We start from the raw sequence: 25,513 nt of genomic DNA on the forward strand, positions 1-25,513 counted from the left end.
GTATTAATAAAAGTGTTCCTACAGATTTGTGTTTGAATCTCAAATCATAATTTTGGTGTTTATATAGCCTACATAAGTCTCCAGTGGCAGACCTCCTCATTATGAGATGCAAATTAAAGGGTTAGTTCACCCAAAAATGAAAATGATGTCATTAATGACTCACCCTCATGTCGCTCCAAGCCCGTAAGACCTCCGTTCATCTTCAGAACACAGTTTAAGATATTTTAGATTTAGTCCGAGAGCTTTCTGTCCCTCCATTGAAAATGTATGAACGGTATACTGTCCTTGTCCAGAAAGGAAATAAAGACATCATCAAAGTAGTCCATGTGACATCAGTGGGTTAGTTAGAATGTTTTGAAGAATCGGAAATACATTTTGGTGCAAAAATAACCAAAACTACGACTTTATTCAGCATTGTATTGTCTTCCGGTTCTGTTGGGGATCTGCGTTCAGTGACGCTGCTGACGTAAGACGCTGCTGACGTGTGTCTGGTGCGCCCGAGCTTCGTTTACAGTCTGAGGGAGACGTACGCTGGAAACAAAACAATCTTCACAAACATGTCTAAGGATTTCCACACAGAGGAAGACTTGCATTTTTTTGCCCAGCCATATTTATTTGAACCCGAATACACGGACGCACCAGATACACGTCAGCAGCGTCTTACGTCATCAGCGTCACTGCGGACTCGTGAACGCGGTTACCCAACAGAACCGGAAGACATACAATGCTGAATAAAAGTCGTAGTTTTTGTTATTTTTGGACCAAAATGTATTTCCGATGCTTCAAAACATTCTAACTAACCCACTGATGTCACATGGACTACTTTGATGATGTCTTTATTTCCTTTCTGGACAAGGACAGTATACCGTTCATACATTTTCAATGGAGGGACAGAAAGCTCTCGGACTAAATCTAAAATATCTTAAACTGTGTTCTGAAGATGAACGGAGGTCTTACGGGCTTGGAGCGACATGAGGGTGAGTCATTAATGACATCATTTTCATTTTTGGGTGAACTAACCCTTTAAGCCATGTATTCTTTATGAATTCTTCAGAGCACAAAGAGTTAACTGTGGGAGGTTCTGTCAGTAGAATTGGGTGGAGTGAACTTGGCCAGCCTGTGTACACTTTTTTTTCTTCAGTAATTAGCTAGGCTTCCAGCAAAGCCATGCTTCAGCATCTTCGAGAAGAACCCATCACGACCAGAGCTCATCTGTTGTAAAATTACTGTTTATTTTCAGTTCCCTGTCAGAGATGGGCGAAATCAGTGAAGCGTCCTTACTGGATTACATCTGTTCCTGTGGAGGAAAAGTCAAAAATTCAGATCTGTCCAAAACATATAAGCATTTTATAAACCATAGCGATTTGCAGCTACGTGGTGAGTAAATGAGAATATGACATTTTTCACATTTGCTTTACACCTAATCTAAACTGCAGGAACGCGACGAGACGCGTTTTTGCGTTTAGAAACACTAGCTAACGTTACACTGAATGAAACAAAAAGCGCGGGGTCTTTTTTTACAAGTTGTTTTAATAAACTGAATTTTAATGTGATATGCCGTCATAAAAACACAACACTCGAGCGTGCGACGCAACTGAGGCAGTGTAGTGTAGACCAACTATTATAGACATTTTAATTAGTCGAGTTGCTAGTAGTGTAGCCTAAATTGGGTGTTCTTGGTGGCAAGTCTGGCACCTTTTTCATTCTGAAATCAGCATAGGCTACTGTGCTTTTGCTCTGCTTGAGGTCTGAGTAAATGGCTGTTAGCGACTTAAAAAGTAACTGTGGCAAACATCTGCTTTAGATTAGAAAAGCTTTACCAACAACAGATAGAATTACACATGGAATTCTGTCATTTCCTTCGCTCCCTCAGGAAGGGCCCCCACATTCCCAAACCATGACAGTGGAGTTCTAAATAGAATATTCACTGACGGTGTAGTTTACTATTTGATCCAGATTTCAATATTAATCAAAATATGGCCATATTAAATTGTTTAATGCATTAAACTGATTGGCATCACCACATTAAGCTGATATTCCTATTGGCAAATTGGAATAACACATCTGGCATATGCCTATATAGGCTAAAAGCGTTAATTTAGAAATGTGCATATTCATATAAAGGTGATATTACTGACAGTTGTGGAAAAAACAAACTATTGAAAAAAACAACAACACATATTTGACACAAGGAAGGTGTGTCAAGGTACCCAAATTCTGAGAAATCCTGTTCACATACTTATTATGATAAATGTTGAATTGCTGATGCTGACTTATTCTTTTCTGATTTTGCTTTTCTAATGGCTCAAATGGACCAAATGTTTTATTGATAGGTCTATATAAGATGGATAAATTTACCAATATTTGCATCAAATGATATCTGTAGCTGCTTGCCTGCTAAGCATGAACTCTCTCACTTGTGTCAGTTTCAACAGCCTTTTCAATGGATATTGCTGTTTTTTTTGTTGTGAATTACAAGTTGCGAATATTTCTCAAAGTTGGCATGAAACAGAAGTTGCAATAGTCTTTTCTGTGACATTATCCAAGTGAAACAGGTTCTGGAACAAGAAATATGTAGGGCGGCACTTGATTATGTCCATCGGGAATTGATTGGATGGTTGTGGTTTGCTATTGGTGGATCTCATGTGAGTGACTGGTTGCCCCGCCCACGCACCAGTAAACACATTATCAGAGATGTCGCTGCAAGAGGGTAAAGTTATTTTGTATAAAGATTACAAGGGAACATGAATTAAAAAAAAATTGCACAGGGAAATCATTTAATAATAATAATGATAATAATAATAATAAATACTGCAATATTCCATTATTTTTTCTATTTTTTTTTACCAATTTGGATTTCATGGTGACTTTAAAGGGGCATTCGGCAACTATTTCAGCTTAATAAAATCGTTCAGAAATCATTTGGATGGTTTAATAACCTGTTCTGGTGAGAATGGTGACTTTCCCCACTCCCCCCAACGTTCCAAGGCGGAAAACCAACCTTGCAACATGAGGATTAATGTCCCGGTAAGTTGGAAATAGGAAGTCTCGTGAGAAGCGAGAACGAGCGAGAAACACAACTGCTTTATGGCAATTCGACATAAACACACACGCCGCCCTCAATGTGTATGATGTATTACCCACCTCGGTAGACACAGCTCCACACGATAAAGTTGGCCGGCTCCGATAATAACAAATGCACATGAGCAGCGGTAGAAAGGGGGAGGAGGGTGCCGCAAGTGAGTTTTTTTTTACGACATTGTTTTGAAATATACGCCTCAAAGCTGTAGGGGGAGCTCGTTGAGAAAACATGAGACAACAAAAGTGAAAATCAGCAAAGAAATAGCTAGGGTTGCCGAATGCCCCTTTAAAAACCTATTGTATAGTTATCAGCAAGCATGTGTCGTTGAAAAACAAATACTGGTTTAACCACTAGTTCTTTGTGTGTGAACATAAAATATTAATGTAAAAAATGAAATGGTGTGTCTGCAATAAAGGGCTTGGCTGCAGCAAAGTGGGCCAAATAAAATAAAATTAAAAAACAGGCATGATGTTCTCATAAACCACTTAAACAGTAATTCAATTAGATAATGTTGCATTTAATCCTACATACATGTGTCAGACATAAATATATGAAACAATTATCCGTAATGGCTTTTAATGCTTCGTCCAGCTGTGCTTGTACAGTTGTGTACAGAGGTTTCAAAATCTGCTTTCATTCTGGTACCATCTGACACAGCTAACCAATTATCATAATTATTCCCCGTTACCACATCAGCCTACATGACATGCTCTAATTCTGGGGTTATATGACTCCAGTCCTTTTTAGGATGGTGGTTTTGATGGGATCTCAGGCAGTTGCTATATTCTCTGTGGGAACGTAGAGTCCTCATAGTTGGCCAGCGTAGACTAATAAATTTGCTCAGAAAGCTAAACAGTGTTCCTCTCTTAGTACCATGGCAGGAATTCTGTTGGCTACAACTGTTAAGTGTTGACTTCCCTTAGGGTTTCCTGTTGTTGTGGATGCCGTGTTGCACTGTCATCCCTATCTTTTTCCCCTGGCAGGAAAACGGAAAGGTTGTGTTTAAAGGTTGTATTCTCTATTTAAAGATCCAAGCCCTGATATGTTTTGCCTGTTTGGAACAATCCAGTTTGAGTGGTAGTGTTTAACCCTTTATGGATCAAATTATGTCAATGTGATGTGTTTGAAAGTATACCACATCCCCACTCTTCTTAGGTTTGTTTGTTTGTGGTATCTGGTTTTTGACATATAAAAGGGTGAAATATTTCATAAAACAAGACCAATTTCTTAGGCGAAAGTCTCAAGAATGACATTCTTTAAAATAATTTTTTGTATTATTTTTATTGTATTGTTCATTGACAATGACATTTTATTCATGACAAAGTCATTCATAATGTTCATTAGCAATAAAATAATTAGTTAATAGGGTCATCAGTTATAAAAAAATTCATATTTGGAGTGAAAAAATGCTTTATTATAATGCTTTTTTCATTTCTACATGTTAACAAAATATATTAGTCATGTCTTATATATATCAACATCAATATAAAAGTAATCACTGATATCAAAACTATTCAATGAAAAACAGTGTTACAATGTACAAATATATAAATAATAAAAAAATTAATTAATTAACTAAATGAAAATGTGATTAATACAAACAAAACATTTGATTAAAATAATAAATAAATAACACAAATGTGAATGAATAAATAAATAAATAAATAATACATTTAAAAGCACTGCAGTAAGTAAAAAAAAAAAAAACATAATAATATAACATAATTTCCCTTGGATGAGAATGATCATATTTGAGGGCATCAAAAAGATTAAAGACCCCTGACCTAGACTATGCTATGCAGTTAATATGTATCGAGCCATTATAGGATTTTTTCATTTATATATGAATACTAATTTGAAAGATTAATACTCCAGATTATGCTTACCATGTTGACCTTCAACAATGTGACACTTGCTATGGTAACCAAAAACGACTCGGTTACTAAAGTAACCTCGGTTCCCTGAGAGGAGGGAACGAGTATTGCGTAAGTAGCTTACGCTATGGCAAAACTCCTTTTCTCGAGAATATTGAAGTCTTTATGTAAAACGCATTGCAGCTGCACAGCTGACAGCAATGAACGAAGGCAGCTCGGTCATTGGCTGTGCTGCGGCAACTTGCTCGAACCAATGACGGGGCGACTCTGAATGCGCGACCAATGAGCGCGCTTCGCGCCCGCGCGCGTCAGAGCCCGCCAAGATGGGCGTGGCCAAGAGCTATATATTGGGCGCCCCGTCATGAGAGTTCTTTAGGTTAAAACGACTGAAGCGAACTAACCAAGCACAAGCACGGCAGCTTACGCAATACTCGTTCCCTCCTCTCAGGGAACCGAGGTTACGTTAGTAACCGAGTCGTTCCCTTTCGAGAGGTCTCTCCTATTGCGTAAGTAGCTTACGCTATGGGAACACCATGCAAAACGCCGTGCGTGCTGAACTTCGCCTTATGATAGCCAGAGGCAGGTGCCTGAGCTAAAAAAGCAAAGTTATCATCCAACTAGCCGGCAGAGGCGAGCTTTATATGTGGGAAAGAATACAGAGCGGCTAGAAGGCGCTCAGTGTGACACAAGCACATACATAATCTAGATACGAACTCGTAGTTCAACTAGCATCATGCTGATAGTACATTGGAATGCAGTGTCGGGACCTGTAGGTTGTAGAACCTGATAAATGTGGACGGTGAGGCCCAGCCTGCCGCCGCACAAATATCCTCGATCGGTATCCCGCTCGACCATGCCCAGGAAGAAGCCACACTCCTGGTGGAGTGTGCTTTGACTCCCCAGGGGCATTGAAGTCCCTTAGCTTCATAAGCCAGCGCTATAGCTTCAACTATCCAGTGAGAGATTCTCTGCTTTGAAACGGCGGAACCTTTCGTACGGCCGCCAAAGCATACAAACAGTTGTTCTGTCTGTCTGAATAGGGCAGAACGCTCCAAATACACTCTGAGAGCCCTAACGGGGCAGAGTAGATTAGCGTCGTGTTCGTCTGCTGGGGACGATAGCGCAGTTAGGGAGATAACCTGTGCTCTGAAGGGAGTGGTGAGCACTTTAGGAATATACCCATGTTTCGGTCTAAGGACGACCCTGCAGTCGTTAGGTCCGAATTCTAGGCAGGCAGCGCTTGTCGAAAGCGCGTGCAGGTCGCCCACTCTCTTGACCGAGGCGAGTGCCAGCAAGAGCGCAGTCTTGAGCGAGAGCTGTTTAAGGTGCACGGTTCGGAGTGGTTCGAACGGAGGCCCTTTAAGAGCGTCTAGGACAGTAGCTAGGTCCCAGATCGGCACTGAGGGGGGGCGTGAAGGGTTCATCCTCCTAGCGCCCCTTAGGAAACGAATAATTAGGTCGTTTCTTCCCAATGGACGTTCCATTACAGGGTCGTGTGATGCTGTGATGGCCGCCACATATACTTTGAGCGTGGAGGGGGCGCGGCCCGCCTCCAGAAGCCCTTGTAGAAAAGCGAGTACGTTCGTAATCTCGCATGTTTCAGGGTTCAGGCCCTTGGCATTACACCAGACACTGAACACTTTCCATTTCTGGGCATATAAGCGTCTCGTGGAGGGCGCCCGCGCCTCAGCGATGGTTTTTAGTGCTCCGCTCGTGAGGTTCCTGGGAACCCGTTGAGGGGCCATGCATGAAGGGCCCACAGATCGGGGCGGGGATGAAATATCATCCCGTTGGCCTGACTGAGGAGGTCTGGCCTCAGTGGAATCGGCCGTGGTGCAGATTGCATTTGCATCAGATCTGGAAACCATGTTTGGTTCTTCCAGAGTGGGGCTATCAGCAGCACTGCGTCTTTCTCCTCTCTGACCCGACTGATGACCTGCGGTAGCATCGCGATCGGGGGAAAGGCATATAAGGGACGGCTCGGCCAGCTCTGGGCGAGCGCATCCATGCTTTTCGTGAAGAAAAGAGGGCAGTGCGCGTTCTCCTTGGAGGCGAAGAGGTCGATCTCCGCTTTGCCAAAGGTTTTCCATAACCAGTGAATCGTCAGCGGGTTGAGAGCCCATTCTCCTGGGAGAATTTTGTCTCTGGATAGCATGTCCGCCCCCTGGTTCAGGGCACCTGGCACATGCGCTGCTCTCAGCGAGCGCAAGTTGTGCTGGGACCATAAAATGAGTCTCCTGGCCATTGAATGCATGGAGCTCGACCTGAGTCCACCCTGGCGATTTATGTACGATACTACCGTCATGTTGTCCGTTCGGACCAAGACGTGTTCGTTTCTCAGCTGTGGGAGCAGGGCTCTGAGAGCCAAAGCGACCGCTTTCATTTCCAGACAGTTTATGTGTAGGCGCTTCTCCGGGTTTGACCAAAAGCCGGAGACAGGCCTGCCCTCGTAAAGGGCCCCCCAACCTATTTTGGAGGCATCTGTCGTTATCATCTTTCTCCTTGTGTTCACACCCAGACTCACGCCTGACTGGTACCAGTCGGCGGCTTTCCAGTGCGTCAGGGCTTTTATACAGCCGTGGTTCGCTCTGATTAAAAGGTGGCCCGAACGCCACGCGTGAGTAGGGACGCGGCTCTTGAGCCAGCGTTGGAGAGGGCGCATATGCAACAATCCTAGCTGGAGTACGGCCGATGCTGAGGCCATGAGACCGAGCATCCTCTGAAACCGCTTGACGGGGGCGAGCGCGCCCGCCCTGAATGATGTTGCAAGGCGCCGGATGGTGAGCGCGCGCTCTGATGAGAGACGCGCTGTCATTTGCATCGAGTCTAGAACTATTCCCAGGAAAGAAATCCTCTGGCTGGGAGATAGTATGCTTTTTGCAAAATTGATTCTTAGACCCAGGCATTCTAAATGGCTGATAATCCAAGATCTGTGTGTTATTAACTGACTCTCTGATTGTGCTAGAATCAGCCAATCGTCGAGATAATTCAGTATTCGCACTCCCCTTCGCCTTAGGGGGGAAAGTGCTGCATCCATACATTTCGTGAATGTACGGGGAGCCAGGGACAGGCCGAACGGAAGTACTGTGTACTGGTACGACTGTCCCTCGAAAGCGAATCTCAGAAACGGTCTGTGATGAGGCGCTATTGGAATGTGAAAGTAAGCATCTTTCAGATCCACTGAGAGAAACCAATCTCCTGGGCGTACTTGCGCGAGGATATGCTTGGTTGTTAACATTCTGAACGAGCGAATCATTAGTGCTTTGTTCAGGTGTCTGAGATCTAGGATGGGGCGGAGACCGCCATCCTTTTTCGGGACGAGAAAATAGCGGCTGTAAAAACCTGCCTCGCTCAGAGAGGGGGGAACAGTTTCCACAGCGCCCTTTTCTATTAGTTTGCGCACCTCGGTGCGTAGAACATGTGAGCACTCTTTTCTCACTTTCGTCTCGACCACAGTCGTAAAACGTGGTGGTCTGCGAGCGAACTGGAGCGAGTATCCGTGCTTTACTATATTCAATACCCATTTCGGCATATCTGGAATATTTTCCCATGCCGCTGCGTGTACAGATATGGGCTGAATACAGGCTAGGGGCGGGCCGCTGTGACGCAGGGACCCGGCCAGCGAATCGCCTGAGCTCATAGCTCTCAGAGGCGCGGGCGCGCGCTGAGCAGCTGAGTGAATGGGCGCGTGTGTGATTACAGCAGCGCGCGCTGTGTCTGTAAAACTCGCAGCCTGGGCTGGGGTTGTGTTTGACACTGTAAGGACAGTGTTTATAAGTGGGGGTGCATAAACAGTGGTAGGCACACGCGTCACTTTTATAATGTTTCCCGCTTTTACTGGGGATGAATTTATAACTGTGTGAACAGTGCTTGTGTGTAGTGGTGCGTACATGACCGTAGGCACGTGATCTACATTCATGGGGTGCGCAGCTTGAGATGGGAATGAATTTGGCACTGTTTTGACAGTATCTGGGAATGCACACCTTGTGGACATGTGAACCCTTAGTGACACAGGCAGAAAAAGACTCTTTTTGTGTTTTCTGTGCGTCGCCGTAAAAACGGCGTTTGTTTGCAGGTGAGCGAGCTCTGTGACTGGCCCATTGACTGCTGTATGAACATATCCAGCCGCCTGTAAGGGGACTGGGTAATGCTTGAGCTTTTGCAGAGAGAGTGGTCCGGCTTTTGCGAGACACGCACTCTCTCTTTTCATTCTTGTGGCTAGGACGGCTTTCGAGGCTCGGGGTTCAGCACAATCTTGGGCCGAGGACCCCGTCGCTCAGAAGGCGGCTTGCGGTTGTGAGAGCGCGAGCGGCGTCGAGCGTCAGCCTGAGGCGCGGGCTGAGAGGCGGTGGGGGCTGTTCTAGCCCGCTGCGGCTGCGGCGGCCTCTGTCTGCTCTGCGATGAGCTGGAGCGCTTGGGCAGGAAATGCCGCATAGCTTGTGAAGCATTCTGGGCCTCAGTGAAGCGTTCGGCGAAACCCTTAACCGCCGGTCCAAACAGCCCGCTGGTGGAGATAGGCGCGTCGAGAAATGGCGCCTTATCCGCGTCCTTCATCTCAGTCAGAGTCAACCACAGATGGCGCTCGAGAACAGTCAAATTAGCCATGGCACGGCCGATAGACTGGGCGGTGGCCTTCGTGGCTCGCAGGGCTATGTCAGTCGCGCTGCGTAGGTCCTTAAAGGCTTCGGGTTCGGGGCCAGACTCGTCCATAGAGCTGAGAAGCTTGGCTTGGAACACTTGAAGTACCGCCATAGAGTGAAGCGCTGATGCAGCTTGGCCGGCGGCGGCGTAGGCGCGACCGGCGAGAGCTGAAGTAGTGCGGCAGGGCTTCGAGGGGTGGGAAGCTTTGGCTTTCCATCCGGTGGTGGAGGGCGGGCAGAGATGATTGGCCACGGCCTCCTCGAGGGGCGGTGTTCCCTCGTAGCCTCTTTCCTTTGCGCCGTCCACAGAGGAGAGCGAGGAAGAAAAAGAAGGCTTTAGGCGCGCAGAGTGGGGGGCTTTCCACGACTTGGTGAGTTCGTCGTGAACTTCCGGGAAGAAGGGAGAAGGCCTTTGCCGAGGGGCCTGCTGGCGCCCCTGCAGAAACCACTCATCCAGTCGGCTCCGGGTTGGTTCTTCGGGAGAAGACCAATCGAGCCCGAGGTCTTCCACGGCCTTAGAGAGAACGCGGATAATCTCGCTATCCATGGTGGAGCCCCCGCTCGCGCTAGCTAGCGTCGACGGGGCGGGGTCGAGAGTGGAGCCCGGCCAGTCGTCCGATGCAGCGTCGATTGACAAGCTGTCATCCATTCCCCCGTCGTCCTCGGACGCGCCGAAAGTCACAAGGCCCACCGCTCTGCTAGAGGGGTGTGGGTCCGGCTGGGTGAACTGAACCGGCGGTGGGGAAGGCAAGAGTGGCGGTGAAGCACGCGGAGACTGGCTCGGCGTGACGTCACTGAGCTCAGGTTCAGGAAGCCTCTGTGAGCGGCGCTTTTTCTTAGTGCGCGGCTCGAACAGAGGGATGGCGGCGATGGGCTCGCTCACGGCGAAAGCGGCGAGGCGAGCCCGCAGTGCGGAGAGACCCAGGTCGTCACATTCGGGGCATCCGCCCTTGGTCAAAGCAGCTTCTGCGTGGTCCCGGCCCAGGCAGCGAGCGCAGATGATGTGACGATCCCCGTCCGGGAGAAGGTCTCTGCACGACGCGCAGGAAGGCAGTTGAAACAACGCCTTGGAAAATTTGCTCTTTTACAAGTGTCGCAGAGCGAACAGATGTAAATACTTGCGTGAGCAGTACGCCGGATGGCTCAGTAGGATCGCGTTAGAAGGCGGCTGAAGGTGCCGACGTCCTCGTAGCAAATCCCGCTGGTATGCTTTTCGACGGCGAAGCTTCAATAATCCGGAGGATCCAGCGAAGAAGGTGTTCGCTGAAGGAGATTAAATCTAAAGAACTCTCATGACGGGGCGCCCAATATATAGCTCTTGGCCACGCCCATCTTGGCGGGCTCTGACGCGCGCGGGCGCGAAGCGCGCTCATTGGTCGCGCATTCAGAGTCGCCCCGTCATTGGTTCGAGCAAGTTGCCGCAGCACAGCCAATGACCGAGCTGCCTTCGTTCATTGCTGTCAGCTGTGCAGCTGCAATGCGTTTTACATAAAGACTTCAATATTCTCGAGAAAAGGAGTTTTCCCATAGCGTAAGCTACTTACGCAATAGGAGAGACCTCTCGAAAGGGAACTATTCAACAGAAAGTAGGATTGAGTAAAATAGCACCTGCAAACAACAGAAATCTTTGTGTTAGGCTATGTATAAATTAAACAGGATCATTTAGAGTTTAAAATGTGCCTTTATGAGAGAAATTTCCATGACAATCTGCCAAAATGATATGCTCAAGTTAGTAAAACTAGAGTGGTGGTTTTTAAAATATGGGTTGCGAATCGCCTTAATGGGGAAACAACAAGTGGTTACTAGAGTGATGGTGCGTTCATGCCATATCAAAAATTTGAAAAATAAATGTTCTCAAGTTTGTTGGCTTCATAACTTGTATTTTCTTGTATTTCTGGCATGGTGCATCACAGGAACATATCCTGAACCTCCGCTCCTCGAGTCCTCACGGGCAGTGCTTGTAAAAAAACAAATAAGCGCCACCGGTGTAGTCCAATTCATGAACCGATGACTCTTATGAGTCGGTTCTTTTGATGACTCGTTCAAGCGACTCACGAGTGAAGTGTTTGACCAGTCTTTTATTGACTTATACAGTCAAGTCAAGTCAATTCACTTTTATTTCTATAGCGCTTTATACAATACAGACTGTTTCAAAGCAGCAACAGTGATGAACAGGAGAATGATTCAATGATACAAACCGTTCATTTCCGCTATACTGCAGCTCTAAAAGAAAACAGTTTAATTGTTCACATGAAGTCAGTTCAGTGTTGATTCAATTTCATTGTAAAGATCATTAATTATTAAATTGGTTTATTTAATCTAGCAGTTTTGGAGAAAACAGTGATCATCCAGCTCAGTTCTCATCCAATAGTGTCAGTGCAGTCAAATCAATAATATTGTTGAATATTGTTGAGTGGCTCCTGAATAAACATGACTCCCTTACTGAACTGCAAGTTCCATGTCAAAGCTCATTGCGTCAATATAACTGTGAAAGCAAAAATACATTTTCCTTGAGGCAATGGAATGAAATTAAAGTAGGGAAAATAAGTCTTTGGGATCTAAATAAAACTACGAGCCAGCGCTGGGAGGATCTGGGTGATGATCCATTGGGAATTGTCGTTGAAAAGGAATATGAGCAACGCAGTAATGGAGGATTTGTTTGCACAGGTCTCCTCCCTGTCATTTTCTATTCTTGTATAGTAATTCGAGCCAGATTCTGATTTCTTCTTGATGCAGTCAGTCTGTGCTGAAGTGATATTGCATAACATCACAAACTCCCACAGGCCAGGAATCAGAGTCCATTGTGTTCAAAACATTAAACGGGTAATCTTACAAGTCAATAACTTGCAGACAGAACAAATCAATAAATAAGCAAGTGTTCAGGGTGTAGTGTCAATCTCAAACCAGTAAATGTTGCTTTTAAAGGGATGGTTCACCCAAAAATGATAATTCTGTCTTCATTTTCTCACCCCCCATGCCTTTCCAAACCTGTATGACTTTATTTTTTCCATGGGAACACAAACAAAAACATTTATTTATACAATTTAAAGGGATAGTCCACCCAAAAATATATATTATTTTGTCATCATTGACATTTACTCAATTCATTCCAAACCTTTATGACTTTATTTCTTCTGCTGAACACAAAAGAAGATAGTTTGAAGAATGTTGTTTACCAAATAGTTTCGGTTCTATTTGAGATTCACTGTAGGGACAAACATATAGTGGAAATCAATGGGAACCGAAACTATTTGATTGCAGACATTCTTCAAAATATCTCCATTTGTGTTCAGCAGAAGAAAAACTCATAAAGGTTTGGAACAACGTGAGGGTGAGTAAATTGGAGACAACTGTTATTTTTGGGTGGACTATCCCTTTAACTACTTCTGTATTCCATAGAAGACATTAACCTCACAGTTTGGAATGACGTGAACAACAATGTTTGGGTGGATTGATTTTTTGAAAGACTAACTTCTGATATTCTTTGTTTGTTTTTTCTGAAATGTTGAGTTTAGATTTGCAAAGCCAAGAACTACTGCAAGGTCATATTGTACGAGTAACCTTTCTTTTAAGAAATATTTTGAAAATTATGCTGAGAAAACATGATTATCATCTCTTACTCACAACACTTTAATCTCTCTTTTTTTTCCTGCAGCCAAATACAGAGAAGAGTTCAAACTCATCATTGATAGAATTGCTGTGGTGAAATCTGAGAATGTGAGTACATGTGTTGTCAGATCATTATTGCAGAGTTTAAACTAATTATCTCCTCCCTCTGTCTCATTAAATAATCGTTAGTGCATTGTTGTGTTTGTAATGCGATCGTGTTTATTCCCTGTCCCTGAAGAATAGTCGCACAAGTCTCTATTCCCACAGTGATTCATTATTTACTCTGTGACTGGGATAGGTCTCATTTTCTCACATCAGTGCTATACCCCACACCCTTATGATTTTGGATCGTTGTCCTAGACGTGTAGGCCTACTTCCCCTCGCATGAGATCCTTTTCCATCTGATCTGAAAATCCATTTTTCCAGCCATGAATTGCATTCAAAAGTTTGAGTTCATTAAGACTTAGTGGTTTTAAAAGAAGTCGCTTATGCTCACCAAGGCTGCAGTTATTTGATCAAAAATACAGAAATATTAATAACTCTTTTCTATTTTATTATATCTTGAAATTTAATTTATTCCTCTGATGGTAAAGCTGCATTTTCAGCATCATCACAGTCTTCAATGACACATGATCCTTCAGAAATCATTCTAATATGCGGATTGGCTGTGCAAGAAACATTTCCTATAATTATTATCTATGTTGAAAACAGTTGTGCTGCTTCATATGTTTTGTGGAAAATGTGTTAAATATATTTTTTAGGATTCTTTGATGAATGTTTCTTCACTTTGAAAGCCCGTTAATAAGTTATAAATATCTTTAATGTCACTTTTGATCAATTTAATGGGTCTCTGCTGAATTGCTTGATTGATGCCAAATTATTTTTATATGATTTTGCTAAAGACACCAAAAATATTTTATTTAATCATCATTTAACACCTTAACATGGTTCCAAATCCGTATGAATTGCTTTCCTTCTGTGGAGAGATATTTTGCAAGTGTCCAAGGTTCTCTTTTTCATATCACTAAAAATCATTTTATTTCCTCAAAAAAGTGCAAGCAGCAGAAAAAACACTATAAAGGCCATGCTCTATAATGCTATAAGTCTTCTGAAGGATAGCTTTGGACTTTCGACAAAATATTTCATTTTGTGCGCCAAAAATGTGATATTTTGTTTGAGTAGATTGAGGTAATTTTAAATTTATGGTAAACTTTTTTTTTTTTTATAACAGTATGGAGGTAATAGTTCCTTTTTTTATTTCAGGGAGAGAAATATCTCATCATCAAGAAGAAGTATAGACAACTAATAAAAGAGCGAAAGCCTTGCGCTGGGGAATTGATCAAGCAGGTTCATCCGATCCCACAAAATGAGCTCCAGGTCTCTAATCCAGTGGAGAACCATAACCCAACAGCCCAGAAACAGCCAGCACTGGTGGCCTGGTGCTCAGGACCCATGATTACAGTCACAGAGGCATCAGAACCGACCCAGACCGATAATGTGAGTGATTCTTGTTGTGATATCCATTCTGTTTCAGGCCTCCAAGCTAAAATTTGAGAGTAGTAGCACCGGTCCTTCAACTGGTCTGTAATGAGATGCCCAAGATACTTATATTTAGAACGTAACACATTCAAAAGCCGTTTTCATGGTTACATTCAATGCATTACTACATTAAATCCATGACGAATGTTGGTGATTTGTGGAATGAAAAGCCTTCTATAACTTGTTCGTTCATGGCACAACGTTTCTCCTGGTTTCCATTGGTATTTGAATGCTTCTCACTAGATTTCGCAGTGATAGTACTTTGGCGAATTCAAATGCTGGAGCCCTGTTTTACTTCTCACCATAGCATTAGTAAAATGCGCCTCACAGATCTGTGACCAGCAGCATTGGGGTTAACGCATTACAATTGACATGCATTACGTAATCAGACATAAAAAGTAAAGTAAAATTCATTACTTTATACATTTTTATGTGTTTAATGCATGCTTGCTTAAACATTTTTCAAACTTCTGAACATCAAGCCTCAGCAAGGTGAGAAAAAGTAACACAAAAGCAATGTAACAGATTGCTTTCCATAAAAAGTAAGTAGTTACTAATAGTAACTACTTACTTTTTAGGGAGTAACACAATAACTTTTTAGAGAGTTACACAATATTGGAATGCCTTAGTGTTTAAAGTAACTTTTTCCCTGGTGACCAGTTTCATCACATACATGTTGTCATAAATGACACATCTTGACGTCTTGTGATTTTACACAAAAAAAAAAACATAATGGAGAATAAGAAACGAGAAGAACTAAAGAGGAATCTGGCTGAGTAAGTTGACCGCAGTATTTCAGTAATATTTTGTGACGTAACTGTGACGTAATTTCATTGAACATAATATTTAAAGCTCTGCTTTCCAAATGAGTGAATTATTATTGTCCAAGTATGTGTCATAGTCTCAGTTAGACTAGCATGAAATGTCCGCATCAACTAAAGAGCATCATAGTATAAAACTTAAAATTCAGGTCTCTATTAATCATTTTCCTGGATATCACCCAGAATCCAGTGTTTTCCTCAGACTGTTTGCTAAAGCTTTTTTAGCTGGATTAAAGAAACAGCTGGTGATAAGAGAAAGCTTGTCAAAAGCAGATAACACTGTGTTTCAGTTGCCTTATCTTTAGCTGTAGGACTTCAGCTGTTAAAAGCGTTATATTGAACCTCATATTGAGACTTCCGGCAAAGGGAGAGTATAGTTAGTATGTACAATTTAATTTTTGGAATGATCAATGGCTATTTGTTTTGCTTGGTTTCAACATCATCTTCATATATCTTTGAAGCCTTGAAGCATCTTTGGATGATACTGTATAACTTGCATCTCCAATGACCTTGACAAAAACAACTACTGGGTCTGTGCACAATGTCACTGAGTATATAGGTTAAATAATTTGCATATATATATATATATATATAGCACAACATTCACATAGCAACTCTGTCATTTATTATTTTTATGTGAAAATTATTTGAAAGTTGGATATATTTCTCTATAAAGGTAAACAGCTTCAGCATAGCCATTATAAGAAACGATGACATGGTTGTTATAGTTAACTAAAAGTAAAACTATTAAATACATTGTTAATTGAAATAAAGCTGAAATAAAATTAAAAATATGAATAGAATGAATAGAATGAATTAGATGAAAAAAGAACGAAATGTTGGCTTGCCACAAGTGCTAAAATTACTAACTACTAAAAAAACTAAATTATATAATACATGAAAACAAATTGTAAAAAAAAAAAATTATACAAATAAATCTAATTCAAACTATGAATAACAACTATGATAGCAAATAAATAATACTTAAATAAATAATACTGCTCGATGAGTGTCAGTTTCACCCATGCATGGAGTGCAGTTCAACACACAATAGTGTGAATTTCCTGTCAGCACTTATTTCAGCCACAATGAAATTGTGTACTGTTAAAACTGTTAAACAGACAAACTGTATGAAAGCATGCAAGTGGCTGCATTTATCTCTGGGGAATGAAATACCATTTGGCTTTCCTGATTTCTGAATAAAGAGTGGATGTCTTCTATAGATGTCTACTGAGAATGCATTTGTACTGTGGCTTAGAGAGCTCAACGTGCTGCTACTGACTGAAGACAACACATGCAAAATAGAAAAACACTAGGAAATTACGAAAACATCTTCATTAGTTTGACAACACACGTGCTGCAAATACTCATAATGCAACCAAATACAGAAACACATTGCAAAAGTTCACAATGCAGCCAATACAGAAACGCGTTGCAAATACTCACAACTCAACTAAATACAGAAATGTGCTACAAATGCTCACAATGCAACCAAATACAGAAACACACTGCAAAAGTTCACAATGCAACCAAGTACAGAAATGCTCTGCAAATACTCACATCTCAACCAAATACAGATTCACATCAAATTCACATCTCAACCAAATACAGAAATGCACTGCAAATACTCACAACTAAACCAAATACAGAAATGCACTGCAAATACTCACAACTAAACCAAATACAGAAATGCACTGCAAATACTCACAACTAAACCAAATACAGAAATCCGATGCGAATACTTGCAACTAAACCAAATACAAAAACATGCTGCAAATGCTCACAACGTTACCAAATACAGAAATGTGCTGCAAAAGTTCAAACCGCAATCAAATACAGAAACACACAGCAAATAGCACGGACCACAACAGAAATGTTTGAAACAAAAGGGAATGCCAAAAATGATGAACCTGTCTGGGATATGCTTTACCGTTTATTGTCTACTAGTCACTGATGACCTAAAAAAGTTAGGTTTTTTTTGTGTTTTTATTTTAACATCCTGATCGTATTTACATTGTGAGTATTTGCAGCACATGTGTTGTCAAACTGATCATGTTGTTTTCTTAATTTGCTGGTGTTTTTTTCTTCTATTTGCATGCCTTTTCTTCAGTTGCAGCGTGTTGAGCTCTCTCAGCCACCGTACTTTTGGCCCAAGAACTTGATGTTTTGTCAGCATCAGCTGATTTGTGTGCAGTGAAGTGATCTTAGTGAAACTTCTCCTTTTCTTGTGATCTGCAGTCAGACAGCACCCTCTCACCGCCAGCAGAGGCAGAGAAACCAGAGCATCTGACGGAGGAGCTTTCGGCGTCAGACAGAGAAGATGAACTCGACAAGGATTCAGGGTCAAAGGTTAGAGCCAAGTAGCTTAAGTATCCTCATCTGTTTTTATGATTTTAATTGATCACAGACTATTTAAGATGTTTGGTTTGCTTTGTCTGAAATAGAAGAACTGTAATGATATAGAACAAGTTTCTCTTAGTTGTCATAAAAACACTGAACATAGAAGGTTCAGGATCAATAGGTTACTATCGTAACCCCGGTTCTCTGAAACATCGAGTGGAGAGATCCACCTATGGGAAGGGCATCCGTACCTGACCTCTGCAGAAGCATCCAATTGCACCAAGTCTGGCTAGACAGACAGAAGCGCGCAGCCAATGCCAGGTGAGGCCACACCCCCTCACCTAAGGGCATATAACATCTGGGCGCGCTGCTATTCCTCAGTAAGTATATTCGCTTCTCGTGCAGCAAGCGGGGCAAAGCTGGTGGATCTCTCCACTCGATGTTTCAGAGAACCGGGGTTACGATAGTAACCTATTGTTCTCTTTCATCATCTCGTGTTCGAGATCCACCTATGGGAGAGACATGGACAGCTCCCCGATTGCCCAATACACTCACAGTGAGGTTCTGAAAGCCAGAGAAAGACGGTCACCCCGGGGAGGCGGTGCCTGACACGTCCATTAATCATGAACCTGCAAAGGTGACGCCACACCGACTGCTGTGGACACGCAGGACATGAAGCATGCATGAGACACATACATGAAAGTACCCCCAACCCACCAAGGCACATAAACTAAACCCATAACGGGAAGTAAATGTTTGGTGGCAAGAATGAACATGACCAGCCGGGCCATTCACTCTTATTGGTTTCAACAGGGTACAGGGAAGAGCTAAGAAGACCCAACCCCTAAAACCGAATGTGCTACCGAGGTTCTGGTGACATCCAGCCGGTAGTAACGCACAAAGGTATGAGGAGAAGCCCAACTGGCAGCGGAGCAGATGTCCTGCAGTGACACTCCCCTAAACAAAGCCCAAGAGGCGGCTAAGCCCCTTGTGGAATGAGCTCTGATGCCCCTTGGGGGCTGCACTCCCTTTGCTTCATAAGCCATAGTTATAGCGCCCACAACCCAATGTGAGAGGCGTTGCTTCGATATGGGACTCCCTCTGTGCGGAGGGGCCCATGAAACAAAGAGCTGGTCGCTCTTCCGGAAAGCGCTGGTCCTGGTCATATAAGCCTGTAAAGCACGGACTGGACACAGAGCATTCAGCCTCTGATCCTCCAGAGAGGTAAAAGGTGGAGGGTGAAAAGCGGACAGCTCCAACACCTCCGAAGTGAACGCAGGGAAGCACTTCGGCATGAAGGCCGGGTTAGGCTTAAGGGAAACCTTATCTCCACTGAGGGAGAACTTAGTGCACGAGGGGTGAACCGAGAGTGCATGTAGCTCACTGACACGTTTGGCAGATGCCAAGGCCAAGAGCAAAGCTGTCTTGAAGGACAGCAGCTTAAGGGAAATACTCCCCAGGGGCTCAAAAGGATGTTGAGACAGTGCTTCCAGCACCATGGAGAGGTCCCATTCCGGAACAGTTCTCCTGATGACTGGCAACGAGCGGCGTGCACCCTTCATGAATCTGCGGATTAGAGGGTGCTGCCCGACAGTAGAGCCCTCAAAACCCACATGACAGGCTGAAATCGCAGCCAAATAGACCTTAATGGTGGAAAAAGACCTCCCTTTTTCCATGAGGTCCTGAAGGAAACACAAAATATCAGGAACTGAGCACTGATAAGATGTGAGACCGCGCCCATCGCACCACCCTTCGAACACGTGCCACTTACAGCCATATAAGGACCGTGTAGAGACGGCCCTGGCATTCTGAATAGTGGCGACCACACGCGGCGAAAGCCCAAGTGCGTTCAGGTTCGTCCTCTCACGGGCCAGGCCCAGAGAGCCACCCTGTCCGGGTGGGGGTGGTAAATCTCCCCGTTGGCTTGGGACAATAGATCCGTGCGAACGGGAAGGCGCCACGGCTCGGCGTATAACAGAGGAATTATCTCCGCCAGCCATGGTGCCTTGGGCCACCTGGGTGCTATCAGAATGAGAGACAGGCCCTGCTCTCTCACCCTGGCCAATGAGGGAATTATCAGGCACAGGGGAGGAAAAGCATACAGGAGCACTCTGGGCCATGGGTGGGCCAGTGCGTCTACCCCGAGGGGCGCGTCCATGTCCCTTAGAGAGAAGAACATAGGACAATGGTAGTTTTCGCGCGAGGCGAATAGATCTACGCTAGCCCGTCCGAATCTCATCCATAGCATTTCCACTATCTGAGGGTGAAGACGCCAATCTCCGTAGATTGGGTTTCCCCTTGATAGCAGATCCGCACCTCTGTTCAGAATGCCCGGAACGTGAGTTGCGCGTAACGACAGGAAAACCCGTCTGCTCCACACCAAAAGCTTGTAAGCTAGAGCGTGGAGTTTCGACGAGCGCATGCCGCCCTGACGGTTGATATAAGCCACAGCCGTGGTATTGTCGCACCGTACTAGAACGTGATGTCCCTGCAGGCGAGGCAGAAAATGATTCAGAGCTTTCCAAATGGTTAAAAGCTCTAAATAGTTTATGTGCGCTGAACGTAGTCTGTTTGGCCACAGACCGTTCACCGTTCTGCCCTCCTGGGTGGCACCCCAGCCTGTCAAGGACGCATCTGTCGTCACAACTTTCCGCATCGTAACCGCCCCCAGAGGGGTTCCCCGTGCGTAAAAGTTCTCGCTCTCCCAGTGGCGCAAGGTCGCCGAGCAGGCGCGTGTCACTGTTACCGAGCGGCAAAGGTCGCGAATCGGGCTGAAATGTAGTGACAAGACCCATTTCATGAACGCCCTCATCCTCAGAAGTCCCAATGGCACAACTTGGGTGGATGAAGCCATGAGACCCTGTAGCCTGAGACATGTGCGATATTGCACTTTCGCCCCTTCTCTGAACTGCGTCAGACAGTTCATCAGAGAGCGAACGCGCTCTTGAGAGAGGCGCGCTCGCATGGAGACCGAATTCAACTCCAAGCCCAAGAAAATGACATTCTGACTGGGCGTGAAATTGCTCTTGCTCACATTCACTTGAAACCCGAGCGATGTGATGTGCGCGAGCACACGGTCGGTGTCCTGCAACACCTTCTCCTTTGATTCGGCTATGATGAGCCAATCGTCTATATAAGTCAGGATTCTCAGACCTGATATTCTCAGAGGTGCTAAGCCCGCCTCCGCGCACAGACAGAAAGACCGGGGACTCAAACTGAGTCCAAACGGAAGAACTGTGAATTCGTAACATATGCCCTGGTAGGCGAAACGAAGAAACTTCCTGTGCGGAGGATAGATGCTTATGTGAAAGAAAGCATCTTTCAGATCGACTGATGTGAACCAGTCGTTCTGTTTTATGGCACGGGCGAGTGCGCCTTGTGTCAGCATTCTGAAATTGTATTTCCTCAAATGTTTGTTCAACACTCGAAGGTCCAAGATAGGGCGGAGAGAGCCGCCTTTTTTCGGGACCAGAAAATAACGGGAATAAAAACCCTGGTTCATCAGATTGGGAGGTACCACCTGAATCGCTCCCTTGTTTAAGAGAGATGAAATTTCCTCTTTCAGAATGTGAGAGGCGTTCTCTTCCGTGTGAGAAAAGAGAATGCCGTTGAAATGCGGGGGTTTTACTGCGAATTGCAATCTGTAACCCTGCATTACTGTACGCATCACCCACTCGGGAGCTGAAACGGTTCGCCAAGCCGCTTCGTGACTCGCGAGAGCTCCCGCTCGGGCCAGAGCGGAGCTGTGTGAGACCGACAGGTTTATTTGTGATGCAATGGCGCCATCTAGTGGGTACACTAGAGGCGACATGCAGGGGTTCGGAGGGATTTCCTCTCTCTGCAGTGAGATGAATTCTCTCTGCGGAGAGAGGTTTTCCCGCCGAAACGAATTCATTTGATTCGTATTTTTTTGTGTTTTGTGTGTTTTGTGTTGGGCAAACACTGGGGCCGAAGCCTTTATTGAGAGAGTGAGGGGAACAGAGTGTGGGCAGTGTGGTGTCACTGAGCTTAAACTTTCCCTTACAAAGGGCCCCCTGAACGTGGGGGGAAAACACACATCTCTCGAACACACGAGCTGGGCAGTCTCGTTTACACACGGAGAGCTGACCCATCCGCGGGACCCCCTGGGTTTTTTGGACGGGGGTCCTAGAAGAGGAGGGGAGTCCGAAGGGCTTGCGGCCCGTGAACATGGACTCGAAGCCCCCATCGGCTGAACATCAGGCAGGCCGCTTGCGTTTCGAGTCGGTGGGGTTGGAATTCGCAGGTCTCCCGGCCGCGGCCGCGGCGGGAGCGGGCTTACCCCAGTGCTTGTGTGTAGGTGCTGGGTTATGTTGCCGAGGGGGTGGTTTGTTGCGGGGCTTTTCTCTGCCCTGATGAAACTGTCGTCCCGTGGCCGGTGGGTTAGGCAAACGCACAGGGGGCGCCTGGCGTGGGACTGACTTCCTAGGAAGGCAAAGTTTGAAGGCCTCATCCTCCTTTTTCTTATCGTCACACCGTTGTTGCATCAGTGCGACGGCGGGGCCGAAGAGAGCCCGGCCGGGCTCCACCGGCGCGCCCGCGATGCGCCGTTTCTCACTGTCAGGGAGTCCCGACAGGTTCAGCCAGAGCGCGCGCTCTCCGACCACGGAAAGCGCCATGGAGCGCCCGCAAGCTTGGACGGCCTGCCGAGCGTTACGGAGGACGAGGTCGTTCACCGTTAGGATCTCCTTCCACAGGGTTTCAGAAGGATTTCCCTTTTCCAATTGTTGCCCTAACTCTTCAAGGATCTCCGCCTGGTAGGCGGAGAGGAGCGAAGAAACGTTAAGGGCCCTGACAGCCACGGCCGAGGACTTATAAGCTGCCTGGTGAACGGAGGCAGCAAAACGGTCCATCTTGTTGGGCAAGACCGGCTTGGGGGGAGCGAGCAGCCCGCCCTGAGCGGGGTTAAGGTGCCTGGCGATGGAAGGTTCGACGGTGGGAGGTTCGCCCATACCGTGCGCCGCCATGTCCTTAACCTCGAGTCCCGTGAGACCGTGTTTGAAGTCGAGCGGGTCGCTCCAATAATTTCTCATGTGCTTCGCGCACGCCGGGAGGATGGGGAAGAGTTGTTTCCTCGGGCCGGGAGGGGGTCCCAGCACTTTCCCATCATAAATATCCCTCTCCTGGTCGGTGGCGCTCTGCGGTGCCGGCCATTCGATGTTGAGACGAGCGGCCGCTCGCTCACACACTTCCAGGAGGATGGCTTGAGGCAGAACCGCGTGGGCCGTAGCCTGGGGAACACCAGAGGGCGGGATGGCCTCCTCGTCCTCTGAAACCCCAAGAATGGCCGCATCCTCCTCTTCGCCAGAACCGGGCAGGTCGTGGACGAGAGTGAGGTTGTCCCCGAAGATGTCCTCCTCGGGGAAGGCGGGATTGGGCTGGTCAGCCCAGACGAGAGACGTTGCGCCCCGGGAGGCCCCCGGTAGCGCGTCGTCATCACCGTGTCCCCCGTCCGAGTCAGAAGGGCTGAGCCCGGTGCACTGTGTCACTGCCACCTTAAGACGGCGTTTTAGCAGCTTCCTAGGCAGCAAGAGGCAGAAACTGCAATTCTCCGGGTTTTCAAGGGCTTCCCGAGCGTGCTTAAGACCCAAACAGACCACGCAAAGCTGATGAAGATCCTTAGCTGCGATGAGGGCACCACACGCGGCCGGGCAGGCCCGTGACATGCTATCCCCTGGAGAGGCTGCAGGCTTAGACAGTGACATACCAGCGAAGAAAACGGAGAAATCCGTGGCGGGCAGCCGTGAGGAGAAACGGTGAAAATAGCGAGAGCGTGGGCGGCTCCGAATGCAAAGCAGCAGTAGTTGAAAAATAAACAACTGTCACGTCCGGCGGAGGCTGATCTGGTCGATATGTCCTCCTGAAGACACGAGGTGAGCAGTGTAAAAATCCAACCGAGCTGTGAGATGCAGAGATCGCGAGAAGCGAATGTCAACTGAGGAATAGCAGCGCGCCCAGATGTTATATGCCCTTAGGTGAGGGGGTGTGGCCTCACCTGGCATTGGCTGCGCGCTTCTGTCTGTCTAGCCAGACTTGGTGCAATTGGATGCTTCTGCAGAGGTCAGGTACGGATGCCCTTCCCATAGGTGGATCTCGAACACGAGATGATGAAAGAGAACTATTAGTTTAATATCTTTAAAAATGCATAAAATGCATTTCGTACAGACAATGACTTCTACATATTTTTTTTGTGATTTAACATAATTCAGATGTCTTAACTTATTTTAATGTGTTATCTTAAAATAAATATTTCTTGGAGGCTTTAGTAGAAGTAAAAAAAAATTCTAATATCTTAATATACTATTATACCTAAATAATATTATTTAATATTTAAAATACAATAAATACAAATATAAAAAGTAATTTGGCATCATATTTTATTATTGTCTTAAAAATAACAAGTGCAGCAGTTTTATTTTAAAATAAGACATTTTTAAAACTTCCAAATGTCTGTTAAATTAAAGTTTTATGAAAGTGTAGCGTTGTCAACATGCAAGAAGCCCTCTTGTTGTCACGTGACAAGACCACAAAAACGCGAAATGACATCACAAAGATGCCCACTTTGGGCATAGATATGTACTACATATAGATATGTACTACATCCGCCATGTTGTCATTATCACGAATGGTATCGTGAATCTAGAAGTAGTAAGTCATCCTGGTACTTTTCACCTTCTTTTTTACGAGTACTGTGAATTCTGACATACTTCTTTTGTCACATACTGTTTTTCACCTACTATGTAGTAGGGAAGTATGTGATATCAGTTGCAGCCATATAGATCAGTGGTGCCCACAGTAGACGGTTGCTGAATACAGAACTGTGTACTTGCATGCTATTCGTACTATTTCTGCCATAGAACAATATGGTAAAAGTAGTATGCGTAGTATATTAGTATGTGGTTCCGAATTCAGCACGTGTCAAGCTTTTTTTAAATATTCAGACTCAAATTCAGCTTGTCAAATTGTGAAACCCCAAGAAAACTTCATGATTTTGATGATTTAAAAGAAAAGGTATTGAAAATATTTGAGAACTCTTTTGAAAATGGTGATAGTACTGTGTACTCGCACAGGGTGTTGAATTTTATAACTTAATATTTGATTATTACACCCTTTCAAAACTTGAAATGTTTTATATACCATGAAACCACATCAATATTACATTCTACATTTTTTTAAATATATTTTTCCTTGAGATAAACTTATCATTTGGCATTGCTCTTATTTGCTCATCCTTATATGTCATTCATTTAAAAGCTGGCACAGTAATTCACCACAAGATTGCCACAAACAAGCTGCTCATTTGATATCTGTAATATTAAGATTTACCAAAAGGTGGCGCCAGAATAATTAGCTGGATTTGAGAGGCCATATTTCAGCCAGGGGTGACAGCATGAAAGACACGTTCATTTACATTTGAAAGAAGCTTTCTATTGTTGTGCAAAACAGCAACATGCTCCACCTCATTATAGAGAAAAGTATCATCTGTGCCCTCCAAACATTTGTATGCAGATCAATCTGAGATGCGGCTAGAGAAAGGCCAATGTTTTATTACGGCATAATGTTGGAACATGAGATTTTATGCTTTATTTT

General features: G+C 44.9%; 1 protein-coding gene across 2 annotated transcripts in view; it reads left to right on the forward strand.

Moving 5' to 3' along the window:
• The first annotated feature begins 1,124 nt into the window (after nucleotides 1-1,124).
• The window catches only part of LOC143726006 (ankyrin repeat domain-containing protein SOWAHC), a 37,685-nt gene continuing 13,296 nt past the window's right edge, over nucleotides 1,125-25,513 (forward strand). The window contains exons 1-4 of one of the 2 annotated variants that reach the window (XR_013198372.1): nucleotides 1,125-1,377; nucleotides 13,252-13,313; nucleotides 14,469-14,702; nucleotides 17,804-17,914. Coding sequence is in view for 1 of the 2 variants with exons in the window: in XM_077218961.1 (XP_077075076.1) it covers nucleotides 1,254-1,377; nucleotides 13,252-13,313; nucleotides 14,469-14,702; nucleotides 17,804-17,914 (531 nt within the window). In the remaining variant the exon portion in view is untranslated. The remainder of the gene's footprint in view (nucleotides 1,378-13,251; nucleotides 13,314-14,468; nucleotides 14,703-17,803; nucleotides 17,915-25,513) is intronic. The other variant, XM_077218961.1, reaches the window with a different exon arrangement.

The sequence above is a fragment of the Siphateles boraxobius genome, unplaced genomic scaffold (assembly GCF_051911475.1).
Source record: "Siphateles boraxobius isolate OS27281-9 unplaced genomic scaffold, OSU_SipBor_1 77, whole genome shotgun sequence".
In the NCBI taxonomy this organism is placed as follows: domain Eukaryota; kingdom Metazoa; phylum Chordata; class Actinopteri; order Cypriniformes; family Leuciscidae; genus Siphateles; species Siphateles boraxobius.